The sequence below is a fragment of the Eublepharis macularius genome, chromosome 9 (genome assembly GCF_028583425.1).
Source record: "Eublepharis macularius isolate TG4126 chromosome 9, MPM_Emac_v1.0, whole genome shotgun sequence".
Classification (NCBI taxonomy): Eukaryota; Metazoa; Chordata; class Lepidosauria; order Squamata; family Eublepharidae; genus Eublepharis; species Eublepharis macularius.
In genome coordinates this window covers 63,255,541-63,274,037 of record NC_072798.1, presented here as the reverse complement: position 1 = coordinate 63,274,037, position 18,497 = coordinate 63,255,541, and the positions used below count along the sequence as shown (strand labels likewise).

Genomic DNA, 18,497 nt, shown 5'->3' with positions numbered 1-18,497 from the left:
CAGACCATGTCTGTTGCCACAAATGGGACCAAAAATTCAGCCATCCACTACTTCGTGGAACTGCCACGGTGCAAAAATACGGTTCAAAAGCACGGATCCACATGGATCCTCTAGGTTTTTACATGGGACAACCCGAAATCCACCATACAATCCCAAATCATGTCCATTGCCACAAAAGGGGCAAAACAAATCAGTTATCCACTGCTTTGTGGCACTCCCACAGTGCAAAAACATGGTCTAAAAGCATGGATCCTCATGGATCCTCGTGATTTTTATGTAGGGCTACCCAAAATCAATCATAAAATACCAGATCATGTCCATTGCCACAAATGGGACCAAAAGATCTAAAATATGACAGCCTTTTTGTTTTGTTTCAATGTAAAAATCACATGAATTCATGAGGATCCGTGTCTCAGATTCATGTTTTTTCACTGTGGCAGCACCAAATATTTTTGGATCTGTGTTTTTTATATTTCAGTCTGTGGACCTGGCTGTGATATGTGATTTGATGTTTCATTTGTGTTTTTCCTATTTAAAAAACCATAGGATCCACGAGGATCCGTGTGGACCCTGGTTTTACTTTCTTCCTGTTTAAAATATGCTTTTGGAAGACTGGTTGCTTGCTTTTAAAATTGGGTGGGGAGGAATGGAGGATTCTGTCCCTGCTTTTTTAAAAAAGCTGGCTGAAACATGTTGACGGGTCTCTCTCTCTCTCTATTTGGAGAGGCAGGGACAGGTTAAAAACTTCCCCCCCTCTGCTCTAAGTGTGTGTGTGTGTGTGTGTGTGTGTGTGTGTGTGAGAGAGAGAGAGAGAGAGAGAGAGAGAGAGAGAGAGAGAGAGAGAGAGGCGGCTCATCACCGGGTTAAAAACTCCCCCTCCTGCTCTAAGTGTGTGTGTGTGGGGGGGCGCTCCTCCGCTTTGGCCTCCCAGATCCCAGATTGGAAACGGGACTTGATCGGTGTGGATCGGTGATCTGGGGTCACTGCTGGCGCGGATCCACGATCAGCTTGATCGGTATTTTTTGGGGGATCGTGCCCACCTCTACTTTTGACAATTGATTATATCTGATTGGTAACTGATACAATCAATTGACTGGATGCTGAACCCTTAAGGTCAAACTGGACACTGACACAGAAGACCAAGATCTTACATAGAAAACGGAATTTATTGTAAATAAGAAAATGGAATGTTCTCTATGAGTTTTATATAGCATCCCACTTCAGAGGCCACATGGTACCATTAGATGTGATCTGTTGCAGAAAAGAAAGACTTGTATAACAAAAGAAAAGAAGCAAGGTAATCTTACTTGCAGATTTCTATCAATGCACCAATTTGTTTCAAAATCATCATCATCTTCTCCAAATGGATTGATAAGTTGCTCAGCAACCTGTAGTCAGAATCACACAGAAAAAGATATGGGTGTATTGCCCATTGCTGCAACCTGTGAAAATCAGTTCTTGACTCTTGCAGATTTGTAATGATTCAATGAATGGTCTCAGGCCAAGGGCAACACTTTTGCTAGGTGTCACCTGTAAAGGTTCTCAGAGCAGATTTCTTAGCAAGAAGCATTTGATCTCTTACATCATTCAGAAGTGGGGGATAGAAAGCGTATGAACAGGCTGTATCATATGATAGCTTTCAGACACAAACTGAACTGAGATTTCGCCAGTCATAGGCATGAAAGGTGAGAGCCTGACTAGAATAGATAAGCTGTATCGTATTGGTATTCCTTCTCACTCTTTGCCTAATTGCCATATAAAGTAGGTCTGGAAGTTGTCTATTTTTTAACATAAGAAGCATGCAAGTGGAGCATTGCTAAAGCCACACACACACCCCACACACATTTAACCTTGCTGGGTTCTGCAGTCTGAAACAAATTTTTCTAGCCCAGCTGGGAAAAATGGTCTTCAAACAATCAAACATAACAAGTGAAGGAGAAGGCAGAGGCTTTTGATATTCTTTAAAATGGAAACAATAGCCTTCCCTGCTTTGTTTTGGAATGAAGGCCAGCTTCATAACAGAATGAGGAATTAGATCTGGTTTTCTCACCAGCCAGGATTTTTCTGGGTTTTGGAAGAATTATTCCATGTAGAATAACATCACTGTTGACATAAAAGAAGCAGAATAACAAGAACAACTACTTGCTCACCCGATACTAGTGAACGAGCAAGCACCCAGCAGGGCATCCAGAAATGAAATATGAAAGATATATGTATGGGTGACTACAGGAGGAAACTTTGCATTGGCTCATGGTCTGGCTAGCCTGCCACGGGGCACATGATATCATTCTCCAAAAAGAATGCAACAGAGAGCAATTAAGGGCTATTTTGGGATTCCATCCAGGCTGCAACAACAAAAAGGATTATACACTAAGACAGGACAACACAGAATGGGATTAAAAGTGCCTCATGTGAGTGAACTATTGTCCTATATATATGACTGGTAGTCAATGAGTGATTTAAAACTCTGTTTGACAGACAAATTACTCTGCTTACAAAGGAAAAGGTGAATTTTAACATATAAAAATCCTTTGTTTAGCAAGACAGATGAAAAATTCCCTCAAGGGAAAACATTCTTGCATTGCATTGCAGTGCTGTTCGAATCTGCCAGATCTACAAAATATCAACTTTAATATCATCACAGCGCAGTGGAAGACCTGGCCTACATGTGTGCAGAACAAGCTCTAGGAAAACTGAGGAAGTAGAATGAGTTCTTTTAACTGCTTCTGGGAGAGAGACACATTTTTAATTCTCCACCACATAAAAAACTCCCAGCCATTCTTTTTAGCACATCTACTATTTTGTGATTAAATGGTATTATGAATGTAGGAAAATGACATCCCTCATCCACAGTCTGAATTTGTGAAATTCTTTCTACCATTTCAGCACTCTGGTACCTTACTACTTCTTTGTTATGCTGTATATGTAGACCAGGCCTGAGACAGCCTGTTTTGATATAAAATTCATCTTACAACATATTTAGACTACTGATTCCTCTGTGTGTGGGAATTGAAATGGCAGTTTGACCAACTGAGTACTGGCAGCCAGGATCTGTAGCTTGTGCTCCCATTTCTCATGTGGAGGCCTGAAGTGCTGCTGCTAGTTACCTATATTATGGCTTTATGCTGCTTCTCTATGTCCAAGATATATAAGGCTGTGGATATTTTTCTATTCAGTATCTTAAATTTGAGTCAATTTCTCTTGTTATTTTAAAGTTATATGCCACTGTGAGTACTTTTAAAATGAAAAAGAATACAAAATATCATTGTCATCATCTCTATACTGTATGAAAGGACAAAATGCTGGAAACTTGATGAGGTTGTCTGGCAGTATTACTTTTTTAAAATATCCATCAGAATCTCTCTTTTATACACACGGGCAGCTCAGTCCTAAGCCCCGAGGCAGCGTCTTCGCTCGTGCGTCAACATAAATGGGGCACCGCTCTGTGGCTCCCTATGGACTTTTGCAGGAGAGTCCTCCTGGCGCCCAAGTGCGGTGAGGCGAGGCACGGCTGCTGCCAGGAGCACACGCCTGCTATTCCCCTGACAACCTCAACAATGATGACACCACTCCCCTGACAGGCAGGCGAGGGGCAAGCGGCGGCACAGCCAATGGGGGGAGAGGGGGCAAAGGTAACACTGAAGGTGTGGATTGGACACCCACCCTCTTGCCCATCCAGCCCCCATTTCCGATGAGGGCCAGTCTGGTGGCTGCAGCTCGGTGCACTAGCAAATCCCCGCTGCCACTGCCACCACAAGAAAGGATCCCCCTCCCTGAAAAGTGGGTCCAGAAAGTGGGGAACGGATCTCTGTTTCCTGGAGATCAGTTGTAATTCTGGGAGATCTCCAGCTACCACCTGGAGACTGGCAACTTTAATCAGCCTCCAGTTTCTGGAGAGGCAGGTGAGGGGGGAGGCGGGCTCTTCAATGAGTGACAGGAACACTCATTGGAAACCACGTGGGAAGCCAGAAGGCCAAATGGAAGCGAGGGGAGTGAAAAGACCCCACAGACTTGCAGCAGTGCCACTTGAACACATCACTGCATTTCAACAGTGCGAGAATGCGCATTGGACCTCGACAGCCATGCCCCAGTCCTGGGGTGACGGCCCCCCCAGAGCGGACTGACAGCCCCTCCCTGCACCAGATTTCCCAAGTCCATCCCTGCTTGGATAATAATAATATTAATATTCAGTTATTAATAATAATAATTGCACTTATATACCACTCTTCTAAACAGATTAGTGCCCCACTCAGAGTGGTAAACAAGGTCAGTTTTGTTATTATTCCCGCAATACAGCTGAGTCTGAGAGGAGTGGCTTACCCAAGGCCACCTACTGAGCTCAAGGCAGTAGTGGGATTCAAACCAGCAGAATGCTGATTTGCAGCTGAACCATTTAATCACTGTGCTACAGCAGTTCATTTATTCAACCAAGCTGAATCTGTTCATGTGCTTTCTATCTTGTCAATGGTTCAATGTACATTATTTTTTAATTTATTTTTATTTTCTATGGATTTCTATTCCGCCCTCCCCATGAAGGGCTCAGGATGGATTACAGCATATTAAAACACATTAAAATTAATGTATACAGTCAGGGCTTTTTTTCAGCTGGAACGCGGGGGAACGAAGTTCCAGAACCTCTTGAAAATGGTCACATGGCTGGCGGCCCTGCCCCCTGATCTCCAGACAGAGGGGAGTTGAGATTGCCCTCCGCGCTGCTGAGCAGAGGGCAATTGAAACTCCCCTCTGTCTGGAGATCAGGGGGCGGGGCCGCCAGCCATGTGACCATTTTCTCCGAGGGCAACCCACTGAATTCCACCACCTCTTTTCCCAGAAAAAAAGCCTTGTATACAGTTAAAACCATAAATAGTTAAAAATATAATATAATAATACTAATCAACTCACATTTTGTTCACCTACTCTAGTGGTCTGGATTTTGAACCACCTGATATAACTTCACCGCAACGGGACTCTACCATGGCTAAGCCAGCCTTGGTACTTACCTTAAACTGGACAAGTGGACTGTTGCTGCTGTCAAACGCTAGGTAGCTTACAGTACAAACTCAGTGCAATCCTAAGCAGAGTTACTCCAGTTTAAGCCCATTGAAATTAATGGGCTTAGACTGAAATAACTCTGTTAAGGATTGCAGTGTTCTTGCTAACTGGATCAACAGATCTAACAGAAGCAGTTCAATGTATCTTACTGCTTGTCTTAGTGAGTCTTCATTTAAGTTAGTTTTTCTTTTCATTAATTGAGTTCATATTCACTGGAGAGAAAAGAATCGATGTGGCATTTATACTGGTCTAATAGCCTAATTATAAGTTTGATGAAGAGCTGTAAATCAGTCAGTTGAAAATCAATATCAATTAGAAAACATCCAGCATGCTGTACTACTTTTGTTTGTTGTAACTGGCTGCTTTGTGTGACCGAGAGGCAGTAATTACTGCTTCCTCTTGCTGAACAACTCTATAGCATTTAGTATCTCTATAGTATTTAGTATCTGTCAAAGGGAGCTTGACTCTCAAAAGCTTATACTCTGGAAACTTTATTGGCCTTTAAGGTGCTGCTGGATTTGAACCTTGTTCATAGCATTTAGTAACATCCTTTTATGTTCACTAAATATAGAATGCATTGGGTTGTTCTTGAGAGTAAGCAAACAAAGTGGTTACGGCAGTAGATAGCTCATACAGACTCTACACGGCAGTTTTCTTCTGGGTCAGATGATATCTGCATGCCTGTGCCACACATTCTTGGTGACCTCCAAGTTATGAAAAGACTCTCCATGCAACTGGCTGTCACATGTGGTAGAAGGTCATGGGCCAGAGAACCGTTGCATGGAAGCCATTTCTGAAGGTGTCCACTATGGAGACTGTAACATGTGAAGTAGCCTTGGCTTAAATTGGGGCAGGAATCTGCAAGCTTTGCATTTCCCAGAACTCTCCACTGAACAGAATGGAAGGAGGTCTGTTTATGTACGTACACATGTAGTTCAGTTGGATGACAAGTAACAGGAAACAAAACTGCAGTGATGATTATAGGCTATACATAAAGTTGAAAAAATTATATTGTTGATAGCAAACTATTTGGAAAGCAAAGTTACAAGTGCCTGGACGCTTTTATACTGCTGATAGTGGACAGCATACATAACATTCGGAAATCACAAGCAGGGTGAGACAAAGGCAGTAAACCAGAAATACAACAAATGCCAACATTTTCCAGTGTCCACTGTCAGCAGTATAAAAGTGTTCAACCCCTTGTAACAAATATGGTCGGCACGCAGGTGTCCTGGCACTCCTTTGCAAGCAGGCAGTTAATATCAGTTAATGTTATTTAGGAAAACTACTAGACACTGGGGTCAATTTTACAATCAGAAATAACTTGCACAACAGGATCTTTCCTGCCTTCTTCTCCTTCTCCCAGGGGCTCCTGGTTTCCCCAGAAACTCTCTGTTGAGGGGTGGGGGGCCCTCTTGGTGAAGTGCCATATGGGCTGCAGTAAGCAAGGGGAATCAGGCAATCCCCCCCTCGTTTTGACCTCAGAATTGAGCTTCCTGTTCCTGCTGCGTGCGCTCCTTCTAGGATCCAGCCTAATGTTACCTTAGCTCTATTGGTCACAGTAAAAATATAAATAGTAGTTTTAACTTTTTTACTTCTGTTCACTTGGATTTCGCTCTCTCATCATGTTTCTGAGCAAAATTATGAGAAAATTCCAGTCACCTCTAATTTTAAAGACAAGTTACCTTCAGCCATCCTGCATAGAAGAAAAACTGCAACAGTGTGAAGATTGGAATGTAAAGATCTAAATCGTGACCTGGATAGTTTTGTTCAGGCTCCAAAAACTGACGTCCGATCAGGCATGCAAAGAAGAAGGTATAGACAGCCAGTGTGACAACCTGAAATGAGCAAAATCACATGCAAGTACTGCTGTTAATAAAATCGCATTTAATAATTACACTTGATATCCAAAAGCCATTACATTTTGAACATTTTTAAAACATACATAGTGATTTTACAAAACATTATGCAAACTGAGATATGTAATATTTTAAAATACATTTCTCAAAACATATCCCAATGGATTGCTATCAAATATAACTTGAACAGGGCCAAGAAATGCTGCCCCCCAGAGTCACCTGGGGGACCCATTTGTGGGCTATGTGGGGAGGGAAGAGAGAGCACGTGGCAGCCTCTACATTTGGAGGGCAGTGGGTCCAGGAGCAGCGCCAGGGTTTTTGGCGCCTGCACACCAGCCTGTGTGATGACGTTACGTGTGATATCATCATGGGCGTGCACACGAGCCAGCCTGATTGCTGCAGTGGGTGGCTGGGACGGCGCATGGGTGGCCTCCCAGCTCTCCTGCTCGGTTGCCCTGTGTTGCCCCAGACACCTGCCCGCAGTTGCTGCGCCCGGCTGGGGGCATGTGCTGGCAGTGGTGGTAGCACGGGAGGGCTGGGAGGCTACAGCTCCATGGCACGCTCTCCCACCCCCAGCGCCTCCTCTGGCGCCCCCTCTGGCGCCTGGCGCCCTGAGGCAACCGCTTACCTGGCCTCAATGGGCGCGCTGGCCCTGAGTGGGGCTCATAGCAGCCTCTCCGTGGGCAGCCTGTGCTGTCATGGATTCAAGCTGAGGCCAACCAATCAGTCCAGGTTGGCCTGGGTAGTGGGTGGCGGGGAAAGGGGCTGTGGACCTGGGAGGCATGGCCTCCTCTCCAGTCTGCTGCCAGGCCTCATTAAGGGAAGCTGGCCACACCCCTCGGCATTTGCCCCATGGCTGGCATCCCACCCAGCCCTCCCTTTCCTCACAACTTTGGAGTGGAGTAGGTGGTTTGCGCATTGGGCACCAATCCGTTTGGGGGAAACAGGGCCTGCAAGCTAAGTTTCCCTATTATGGGGATCCCCTTAAGGAGTCTGGAGAGTGAGGCATGGCAGGTTTATGCCCAGTTCAGGAGCTGTCAGGTCCACCTCACTCTCAAGTGGCAGGGGATCTACCCAGGGGTGTCCGCCCACATGGGATCCCACTAACTGTCCTCCCATGGTCCCCCCCCTCAGCAGGGGTCTGAGGGGGCATGGGGGTCATTGGCTGGCAGGTGGGTCAGCCGATGCTCAGATCTGTGCCCTATGCAGCGCTAATGCTCCGTGAGCTGTAAATCAATAAAGTTTTGGCCTCTTTTAACTCCATCATGGTTGTCTGGTGTGTTTTGTCACTTTGGTCTTCTTGCTCTCCCCCCCTTCAGAACTAGCCTGCAAGTTGTTTTATCAACCCAAGACAAAAAGGGAGTATTATTAGTTATTCATCTGCCTATTGCATGTTCTCATAGCTCTTATTTGGACTACAGACTTTTAGAATATAGATTTGTTTAAACTTTTCAGCACCCAAGATCTTTTCAAAAATGTTTCTTCAGCTTAGGAAATGATGAAAGTTTGCAATCAGTACCTGTGTGTACACTAGTGGAATTCCAACCCAGTCATAACCAAATAACAGACTACACCATGACCGGTATCTGTTCATCTCCTAAATTAAAAAAAGAAAATGTATGATGTATTATCCAAAATAATGACTTTTATTAATATTATTGGATGACCTGCTTTGAAGGCATGATGGGGTTTAATTAATTAATGAAGATATTTATACCCTGCCTTTCTCCCCAATGGGGACTCAAAGCAGCTTACAACATTGTTCTCCTCGCCTCCATTTTGACCTCACAACAACAATCCTGTGAGGTAGATTAGGCTGGGAGACACTGGCCCAGGATCACCCAGCAAGCTTTACAGCTGGATAGAATTTTGAACCCAGGTTTATCTAGTCCTAGCCCACTACTGTACACTGCCCTGGGTATCAAGTATTCTGGCCTTAGGTTTCAAGGATTTTTCACAATATTCTGCTGTTTGTTTTTTAAAACTTACATTCAACAGTGTCTGTAAGTCTACACTGTCTCTGATCCTTCCATCTTTTCGTGCTTTAGATGCCAAGTTTCCAAACCAGACAAATGGGACCCAGTATTTAAGATGGGGAGAATGAAGATTATCAAATATTTTCCTTTCCTCTGCTGTCATGAAACCTGTTTAACAAAGAAGTATAGCTGGCTTCTGTTATTTTATTTCTTGTGAAAGAACATGCTTTGAAACAGTAGCTTATGGAGCACTGATTGAACATCTTAAGAAGCTGTGTAAGTATACATGGATACTAAGAACATAAACATAGCTGTGCTGGATCAGACCAATGTCCAGCACAGATCTAGTACAGCATCCTGTTTCACAGGGGCCAACCAGGCCTCTAAGCAGGTAACGGAGGCCGAAACCTCCCCTTTAGTATTCAGAGAAGAACTGCCTCTAAATAGAGAAGTTTCATTTAGTCATCATGACTAATATCATTGATGAACTTAACCACCATGAATATCTAATCCTCCTTTAAAGCCAACTGAAATAGTAGCGATCACTACATTTTATAACCATGAATCCCACAAGTTATTTACTCTTTCAGTGAAAAAGTGCTTCCTTTTGTTATTCCTGAATCTACTGCCTATTGAGTGCCTGTGAATTCTAGTTCCAGAAGAGTTAGCCATGTTAGTCTGTAGTAACAAAATAGAAGAGTCCAGTAACACCTTTAAGACTAACCAACTTTACTGTAGCATACGCTTTCGAGAACCACAGTTCTCTTCGTCAGAGATTCTAGTGTGAATTCTAGTGTTATGAGACAGGGAGAAAAAAAATCCATCTATCCACTTTTTCAACCAAATGCATAACTTTATAAACCTGCCCCCCTGTCCTTTCTCTAAATAAGAACCCACAAACTCATAGGGAAATTTAATGTCACCTAACATTTATTTTGACAGAACCTATGCTTCTTCTTGTTCAACTCATTTCAGTAACGTTGTTTTGGGGGTTTTTGCCAAATTTCAGACATGAGCACCAGCAGGAGGTAGTAGGATGCCATTTTTTTCAGTAAAAATCCCTAGTTGATTTCCCAGTCCACCCACTGGGAAAAGTTATATGCACTGGAACTTGAAACCATCTTGGTCACCTGTTGTCCATAACGAAGGCAAGAACTGTGATCTCGAGAACTCGGCTGCTGCTGGCCCCTAAATCAACAGTGTTGTGCATAAGGCTTAGGGCATCACAGGGGTCTGGGCACTGGATTAGGTAAGCCTTCATTTAAATAAAGATGATGGTTTTCCATCATTTCAAATCTTGGCTTTTAAACTCAAACTGCATTTGCTTGTGGAATTAATGGCTATATATTGGGGTTATTATTATGGCTGTGTAGCTTGTGAGTGATTATCTTTCTAACCCTCATTTTCTGGCTGAGCATCTCTCCAAATGGGTATGCAAGAGCTGCTTTTTTGTGTGAAGTTTCCTATGCCTCATTGATACACCTGTATGGTATCAGCACATTGAAGATGGTTCAGTCATTGCCACCTGATTTGGGCAGTAATGGAAAACTAACTGGAAAAGAAGGGACATTACCTGCTTCCACTATATGGTCTGTGGTTGGAAATCTTTTATAGACAGCTGTGCTCACTGAACGAAAGATGAGGAGGGATGTTAAGTTCACGTAACGCATTAAAGTTCTTCTGAGTAAGCGGCCATATTCATCTCTTCCCTCAACAGTACTGGAGATCAAGAACATAATTCTGTCTGGCCATGGCAAATTGACAAATTGGTTCCACCATCGGTTCACTACCAATGTAACATAGAACCCTGGAGATTAAAAAACAAAACAAAGATTCACTGTTCTTGCTGTAAAACTTACACATGTGAATCTTCTAGTAACATGCCCAATTAAATATACGCCTATACTTACAACAACTTTATCTTGGAATGCTCTCTGTAATTGCAGCTCAGTTGTGAGGCCAAATGGCCTGTGACAGAATAGACCTGCTTAAACAGGAACTGAAACAATGTACACCAGGACTGATGTATTGTCGAAGGCTTTTGGTGCTACACCTCTGAAGATGCCAGCCACAGCTGCAGGCGAAACGTCAGGAACTACAATGCCAAGACCACGGCAATACAGCCCGGAAAACCCACAACAACCATACACCAGGACTGTTTCCTCATGTGGATTTTCCCCACCATGGAAAGGAGGAGGGCTGCTCATTAAAGAGGAACGTCCACATGACAGTGTGTTCTTTTCAGTCATAATTAATGCAATTCCTGGGTCTTCCCCCTCTAAACTGGAGGGAAAATAAGCCTCTTTGCTTCCAGATTGAATAAGAAATCTGTGTTGTGTGTGTGTGTCCATGTGGACACCCCCTTTGTTGCCACGATGGGGAAGGGGGTGGGGCAAAGTTTCAGTTTCATCATGACACACAGAAGCTTGCTGGCACATGCCACTCCTCCCCCCAGCCCTTTAAAGGGTTCCCCCCTTTTCTTTCTGAGCCAAGCTGTACTGCTACAGGTTCAGCTGGGAAAAGAAAAGTGCAGTGGAAAGGGGGGGGTTTCTGGGCTTCAGGGGACCTTGGTGGAATTGTTGTTGAGCCTGCACATCTGTCCAGGCGCGGTGGGAAAACCGCCGGAGCAGCAGCGAGTGCCATGGCAATAGGGTGTGTTCTAAAATCACTTATTATAGCTAATGGACTTGTAAGTGATTTTAGAACAAGAAGGTGCTTCATCACCACAACATTAAGTATCAAGATGCTTTGCCCACTACACTGCCAAGCACTGGGAACAAACATTCTGAGAAGAATAAAAGATAAAAAGTACCCCAAAGGAAGATGACCCCGAATGTATGGTAGCCACTCCCCAATGTTATACACAGAACTGATTAAAAATTACTATACATACTTGTAACTTGTGTAGGCATTTTCTATGGTGGCGCTTTGCCTTTGGAACATCCTCCCCCTTGAAGCTTGCCTGGTGCCTTCTTTATTGACTTTTAGGTATCAAGCCAAAACATACCTTTTAATTTGGGCTTTTACTTTTCCAGCTTTTTATTGGTCTGCTTCTGGTCTGAAGTCTGTTCTAAGGATAGTTTTACGCTGTTCTTGGCCCTGGGCTTGTTTTAATGGCTTGTTCTTTTTACACTGATAATTTATTACTTTAATTGTAAGCTGCCCTAGCTGGAATCTGAAGATGTTGCAAAGAAATCTCTTTAATAAATAAATAAGTTAAATAACTGACATTTTAAGATGATGCCATCTTTTTCTTGATGGCACTCCTGGTCTTCCTTATAGGTAAGCAGGGCAATTGTGGTGATTCACTACAAATTACTAGTTTCTAATAAGCCTTTTAGGCAGGAGAAGAATAACAGGAGTAAGTATGGAATGCCCTGCTCTAGGAGCCTTGGGGAGCATTTGTAAGAAAGACATGAGAAGGGTCAAGCATCCTCTCACCCCACCTGCAAATTTTCCCCTGCATGCATTTGCTGAATTGATGCATAGTTTTGCCCCAAGACACGATCTTATGGAAAACCAGTGAAGAAGTCCTAATGGAAGCATATTGTGAGGCTAGTCCTCATCAGGGCTTTTTTTTCTGGGAAAAGAGGTGGTGGAACTCAGTGGTGGAACTCAAGACTGCACAATGACGTCATTTTGGGTCAGCTAGAACAAGGGGGGAATATTTTAAAGTTTAAATTGCCCTTGGCGAAAATGGTCACATGGCTGGTGGCCCCGCCTCCTGATCTCCAGACAGAGGGGAGTTTAGATTGCCCTCCGGGCCGCAGAGGGCAATATAAACTCCCCTCTGTCTGGAGAGCAGGGGGTGGGGCCACCGGCCATGTGACCTTTTTTAGAGGTGCCAGAACTCTGTTCCACCGTGTTCCCGCTGAAAAAAAGCCCTGGTCCTCATAGAACATATACTTACCAAGCACAAAAGTTACTGGGATTTGTTCAGCATATTTGTCACAATATAATGAAAGCTTTTCAAAGTATCTCTTTTGGCTTCCTGTCAGAAAAAATCTGTAAGAAAAAAAAATACAGTTATTTAATGAGTTTTATAAAAGAAACAAATGGTTAAATGTTAAAAATAGAATATGGGCAATCTGGAATACTCAGCATTAACCTGTAACACGGCAGGTAATAAGGAAGTTGATAGGACTGTGGTCCTGGGACAAAAGGGGGAGGCGGGAGCAAAGGAGAACAAAGCGGCCATGAAACAGGGCTGGAGAAAACATGGCCACAACTATATCAATTACATCCATTAAAGCATGGGTGGGGCATGGATCCAAGTACTGGATAACCCACCTGCCATCCTATGGCACCCCTTCTCTGCCAGCCTGCTGGGAGCCAACCAAGGGAACTGTAGTTTTCAAACACAGAGCCATGCAGGCTCACTGGGGAATGGGGGAGGGATTCCCTCGCAGCCCTTCACCTGGCTGCTGCGGCCGCCTCTGCTTGGCCAGCTCGCTTCAGTTCTGAGTTCTGAGTGGTGGTGTGGGGAGTTGCACGCTGCCATTGCCTTCCTTCTGCCTTTGCTCCCCCTGGGAATACTAATGTGCAGCCCCCAGAGTGCAGGGGAAGGGATTGAAGGCAGGAGTATTTCTGTATACTTTCATTCTATGCAGGGGTCATTTCATAGAAAAAGAGCTGGAGGAACTCATTAGCATAACTCATTAGCATATGCCATGGCTCTTGCCATCACCGGAAGTGTGTCATTAGTATAACTGATTTGCATATGCCACACCCCCTGACATCACCTATGCTGGCTGTTTTGGACCCAATCCTGGCCATCCAGGGCTGAAATTGGTCCCAAAATGGCAAAAAGGGGCTGAAAATGGCTGAAAAGGGGCCCAAAATGGTCAGGATCGGGCCACTGATGAGCGGGAGAGTGATCCACCACCCGTCAGAGGCCCGATCCAGGCCATTTTGGCCCCAATCCAGGCTGAAATGGACCCAAAATGGCCAAGAGTCAGGTGGGCGGGACCACCTGACGTGACCTCTTTGGGGAACTTCCGGAACTGTGTTCCTGTGCGTTCCCCCTCGAAATGCGCCCTGATTCTATGTCATCCATGCAGGGCTTTTTTTCAGCGGGAACGCAGTGGAACTGAGTTCCGGCACCTCTTAAAAATGGTCACATGGCCAGTGGCCTCCCTGATCTCCAGACAGAGGGGAGTTTAGATTGCCCAAGAGGTGCGGAGGGCAATCTAAACTGCTCTCTGTCTGGAGATCAGGGGGTGGGGCCACCGGCCATGTGACCATTTTTGCCGAGGGCAATTTAACCTTTAAAAAACTCCCCCCTTGTTCCAGCTGACCCAAAGTGACATCATTGTGTGGTCTTGAGTTCCACCACTGAGTTCCACCACCTCTTTTCCCAGAAAAAAGCCCTGCATCCATGCAACACTATGCATAACACTTTACTCATACATTGGTGCATAATGGACATTTGCAACCCAACCCAGTATTGTACTGAGTAACAAAGAAGACTATTGGGTTTCTTGGAGTTACCACATTCCACCACCTTCCTCCTGTCTTTGCTCATTTTCTCTGTACTCTGGGTGAATGAATGCATTTATTTGCGGTCAGAGACCATTACAATGGCAATACATCCTTAACAGTCAATAAAATAGTTAAATCCAGCGTAAAAGTGTAAAGGACATAGAAAGATACATTTAGCATTTAAAATCTTATCTTAAAATGTATATAGTTCTCTGGGTGGCTGCGTGCCTCCACTCCCAGAGGAAGTGAAGGCAGGAGGAAGGTGACAGTGGCGTGCAACTGCCTGCATCATCACCCAGAGCATTGGGGCGGGGCGGGGGGGGGAGAGGGAGACTGGCAAGTAGCTGGCCGAGGTGGTGGCCAGGTGGAGCACTGCAAGGGAATTGCTCCCCTCCTCCAGCGAGCCCCCCCGTGCTGCTCTGACTATGGAAACCATACCTCCCAGGTAACATTGTGTCACTGGCCATGGCTTTGAACCCCTGCCCAGCATCTAGTTTAGCTTGATCCACAGTCCAAGACAGGCAACTAAACGGGAAGCCCTGTGATATGCAAAATCAAATGCATTTATAACAAGGGCAATATTCATTAGAAAAAAAAAATCAGTGCTTTATAGCAACATTTCTACAACAGTATACGTGCCATAGAACATTAATAATACAGGCCATCCAAACAGAAGTGCATTTTCTCAATCCTCATATGAAAAATGAAGGAACAATAACAATAAATTATGCAGGTTGTGTGATACTGCAGACTGTAATTGCCACAAACTACAAATCTACATCAACCTCCACTTAAACACGTTCACCTCTTATGATGCAACCTGTTTATTTTATAGTATTTGTATACTCCTTTCAGCCAGAATAGTTCTCAAAGGATTCATTATAATAACATCAGTTGACAGATAGAACCTTTTGCTCTGATCACGATGCAGCCCTTTGAAGTGTATATCAGCACTGGAGATGACATTTTCTGAGCAATGTTATCTTGCTGGCCTGAGAACATTTCTGAAGCAAAGAGAGAGGGTCCTCTTCTTTAAGCAGCTGTCTTTGGGATACCAGGTGCTGTTGATGGTGTCAGGTGAACGCAGGCTGATGACCAAGCACTGCAGCTCCTGGCTGTGCTCCCCCTCAACACAGCAGTTGATCTTTCTGCCACCACTGCTGTTATTACGTCTCTGGGCAGATGACACCAAGAGGTTCCAGAACACTGGGTAGCAGAGCCTGTGGGAGGTACTAGGAGGGCCTCAATGGTCAAAGTCCTCTCTCCAGCTCTCCTATTGATGTTGGTGCCTCAGCTGTGGCTACAACGAAGTAGCTCCCTCATGAGCTACAGTACCCCAATGCCGCTTGGAATCGAATCCAATCCATTGTTGATTCACGGTACGTCCCTAAGCAGAGCTCTACCTTCCTAAATCCATAGAAATCAATGGTCTTAGAAGGATGTAGGATTGCAGTGCAAATACGTATGTTCAGTTTTGAAGCAGACTGGACCTGCACAACAACTCACCATACTCGGAGCTGACTTCCAGATGGATTAACACTTTGAAGCCGTCTCAGCAGTCAGTATGTTTATTTCTCAAATAATTCATTGGTATAATTCACTAGTGTCATTCCTTGATTTTTACTATGAGGATTGTGCAAACGGACCTGTTTTTGCTGGACCGGAGTATTAATTTTATATGGTTAGTGTGTTATAGTAGAAATCTTATTGCAGAAAATCTTGCCACATGGAGCACATCAATCAGGATCCAAGGACAGATTCACAATATGTATCACATGGCACCGGAGGGATAGTGTGTTCCACAAGAGTGAAAAAGGTGTACCTGTATAATACGCTTATCGCTGTGTAAAGACTAGCAAAGAGAAGGAATTCCCTGTAAAGCAGTTTGTAGATGCTTCCTCTCCATTTGAGAAGGAGTCTATGAAAGCCAAAGAAGGTGGCATTTGCAACTTTACTGGAATAAGTGACAGTCATTTTCTCTGATGATTATTTCTGGAAAAACAGAAGACCAAAACATATCAGGAAACCAATCACATATTTTATGTACTGTTGACTGGTTTTGACATAGTTTTGACTGCCGGTATAAACGGGGTTAGCAGAGTATTTGCAACTGGCAACTTGGATAGGCCCCTGTGATTCCGTCCTACATTTTCTCAAACTGTTCTCTACAGCTATATAGTATTAAATACGTGGCATTAAAACAGTGCCGGATCTAGGCACATGGGCGCCCGGGGGCACGCGCGCTCCCGGCGCTGCATGATGACGTCACTTGTGATGTCATCACGTGGGCAGGAGCCATGCGCAGCAAGCCAGCCGCTCCAGCGCCCGGTGAGTCGTGGAGCTGGCGGCAGCGCAGGCAGGCGGTGGGGCGGCTGGCTGCCTTGCCGCGCACGCGGCTCCCAGCCCTGCGCTCAGCAACCTGCACGGCAAGCCAGCTGCCCCAGCGCACGCTCTCGCTGCCAACGGCTCCGCGGCTCACCAGGCACTGGGGTGGCCGGCTTGTCGCGCGGCCAGCTGAGCACAGGGCTAGGAGGCCCTCCGCACAGTTAGCACGCCCCACTGCCTTGTGCCGCCCGTGCGGCAAGCCAGCCGCTCCAGCCCACGGTGAGCCGCGGAGCTGGCAGCAGCGAGGGCATGAGCTGGGGCAGCTGGCTTGCCGCGCGGCTGGCTGCACGCGCGGCAAGCCAGCCAGCCGCCCCATCAGTGGGGCTGGCGAGGGTTTCCCAACCCTGCGCTCAGCCTCCCGGGCAGCTGGCAGCTGTGCCCGGCGCCCCCTCTTTAGCGGCGCCAGGGGCAGGCTACCCCCTTGCCCCCCCACTGGATCTGGCCCTGCATTAAAAATAAATGCAGTGTTCCCAGGCTGATGAGGCCAAATTCTTCACATGTGTAGCAACTCTGTTTGCAGAGAATGTGCAAGGGGCTGTGGCTCAGCAGCAGAGCTTCTGCTTTGCATGGTCCCAGGTTCAATTCCTGGAGTCCCTTGATGAAAGGATCAGGAAGCAGATGATGTGACAGACCTCTGTCTAAGATGCCAGAGAGCTGCTGTCAGGCAGAGTAGGCAATACTGACCTTGACAGACCAACAGGCTGACTCACACTTGTTCACATAGCCTTACTCAACTCCAAGTAATGGCAATCTACCAAGCTATTAGCAGTTATGCCACAATATACTTTGGGGGAATCTCTGTTTTCGTTTTTATGTACTCAGAATGTGACGTCTCACTTGCAAGGCAAAATCAGCTACAGGAGGAGCAGGTGGTCTTCAGACTAAGGCACGCCACTTATGGCTTCGCTTGGTGAAACACTCTGTGAGGACTGACTATGCTATATTCTACAGTTAGAATATATATGAGTTTTGCTGTTATTGGCAGTACACTAGAGCCTGAGATAGGCTAATATATACCCTTAGTATAAGCAGGGCTTCTTTTCAGCTGGAACGCGGTGGAACGGAGTTCCGGAACCTCTTGAAAATGGTCACATGGTTGGTGGCCCCGCGCCCTGATCTCCACCAGCCATGTGACCATTTTCTCCGAGGGCAACCCACTGAGTTCCACTACCTCTTTTCCCAGAAAAAAAGCCCTGAGTATAAGGAACTTCACAGTGATACTATGAGCTGCAGTTCATATCACAAACTGTAGGCTTTGCCGCAAACTTATTTTTTCTCCCTCCCCCCCCTCTCTCTTTGTATTTGAACTTAACACCTAGCCTGATGAAGAGAACTCAAATGCTTGCACAGTATTTTTGATTGCCTGTGGTTTTGTGATATTTTGATTGGTCCTAATAAGAGAAAAGCATGACTTTTGTTTTTTGAAATGTACCTGTGGGCCAACACAGTGGCTTGCAAGCTTACTTCTATAAGTCCCAGTCAAGTCTGTGGAACTTAGACCCGAAACAGACATGATGAGTTACCTCAATTCAACCTGGGTTTCCTTGCCTCAAGGTTTGACGGGAAGTGTAGGCGTCCTTGCAGGTGCATTGCTGCATTTCTCCTTCCCCTGCTTGCATGGTCCGGAGCTACATAGCTGCATGTGCTCTGCCTCCCCCCCCCCGTCGCACTGAGCGTCACTTCATCTCCCCCCCTCCCCCGTCTGGCCCAGTCCCCGCAGTTCTGGGCTGCGTGGCTTCTGGTG

General features: G+C 45.5%; 1 protein-coding gene across 2 annotated transcripts in view; it reads right to left on the bottom strand.

Moving 5' to 3' along the window:
• Positions 1-18,497, bottom strand: part of BEST3 (bestrophin 3) — a 36,885-nt gene that overhangs the window by 16,937 nt on the left and 1,451 nt on the right. The window contains exons 2-8 of one of the 2 annotated variants that reach the window (XM_054987704.1): positions 16,191-16,360; positions 12,798-12,892; positions 10,461-10,694; positions 8,901-9,055; positions 8,431-8,508; positions 6,738-6,890; positions 1,308-1,388 (exon numbers count right to left, since the gene is read on the bottom strand). In XM_054987704.1, coding sequence (XP_054843679.1) covers positions 1,308-1,388; positions 6,738-6,890; positions 8,431-8,508; positions 8,901-9,055; positions 10,461-10,694; positions 12,798-12,892; positions 16,191-16,342 — 948 coding nt within the window. In that variant the 5' untranslated portion in view covers positions 16,343-16,360. The remainder of the gene's footprint in view (positions 1-1,307; positions 1,389-6,737; positions 6,891-8,430; positions 8,509-8,900; positions 9,056-10,460; positions 10,695-12,797; positions 12,893-16,190; positions 16,361-18,497) is intronic. The other variant, XM_054987703.1, reaches the window with a different exon arrangement.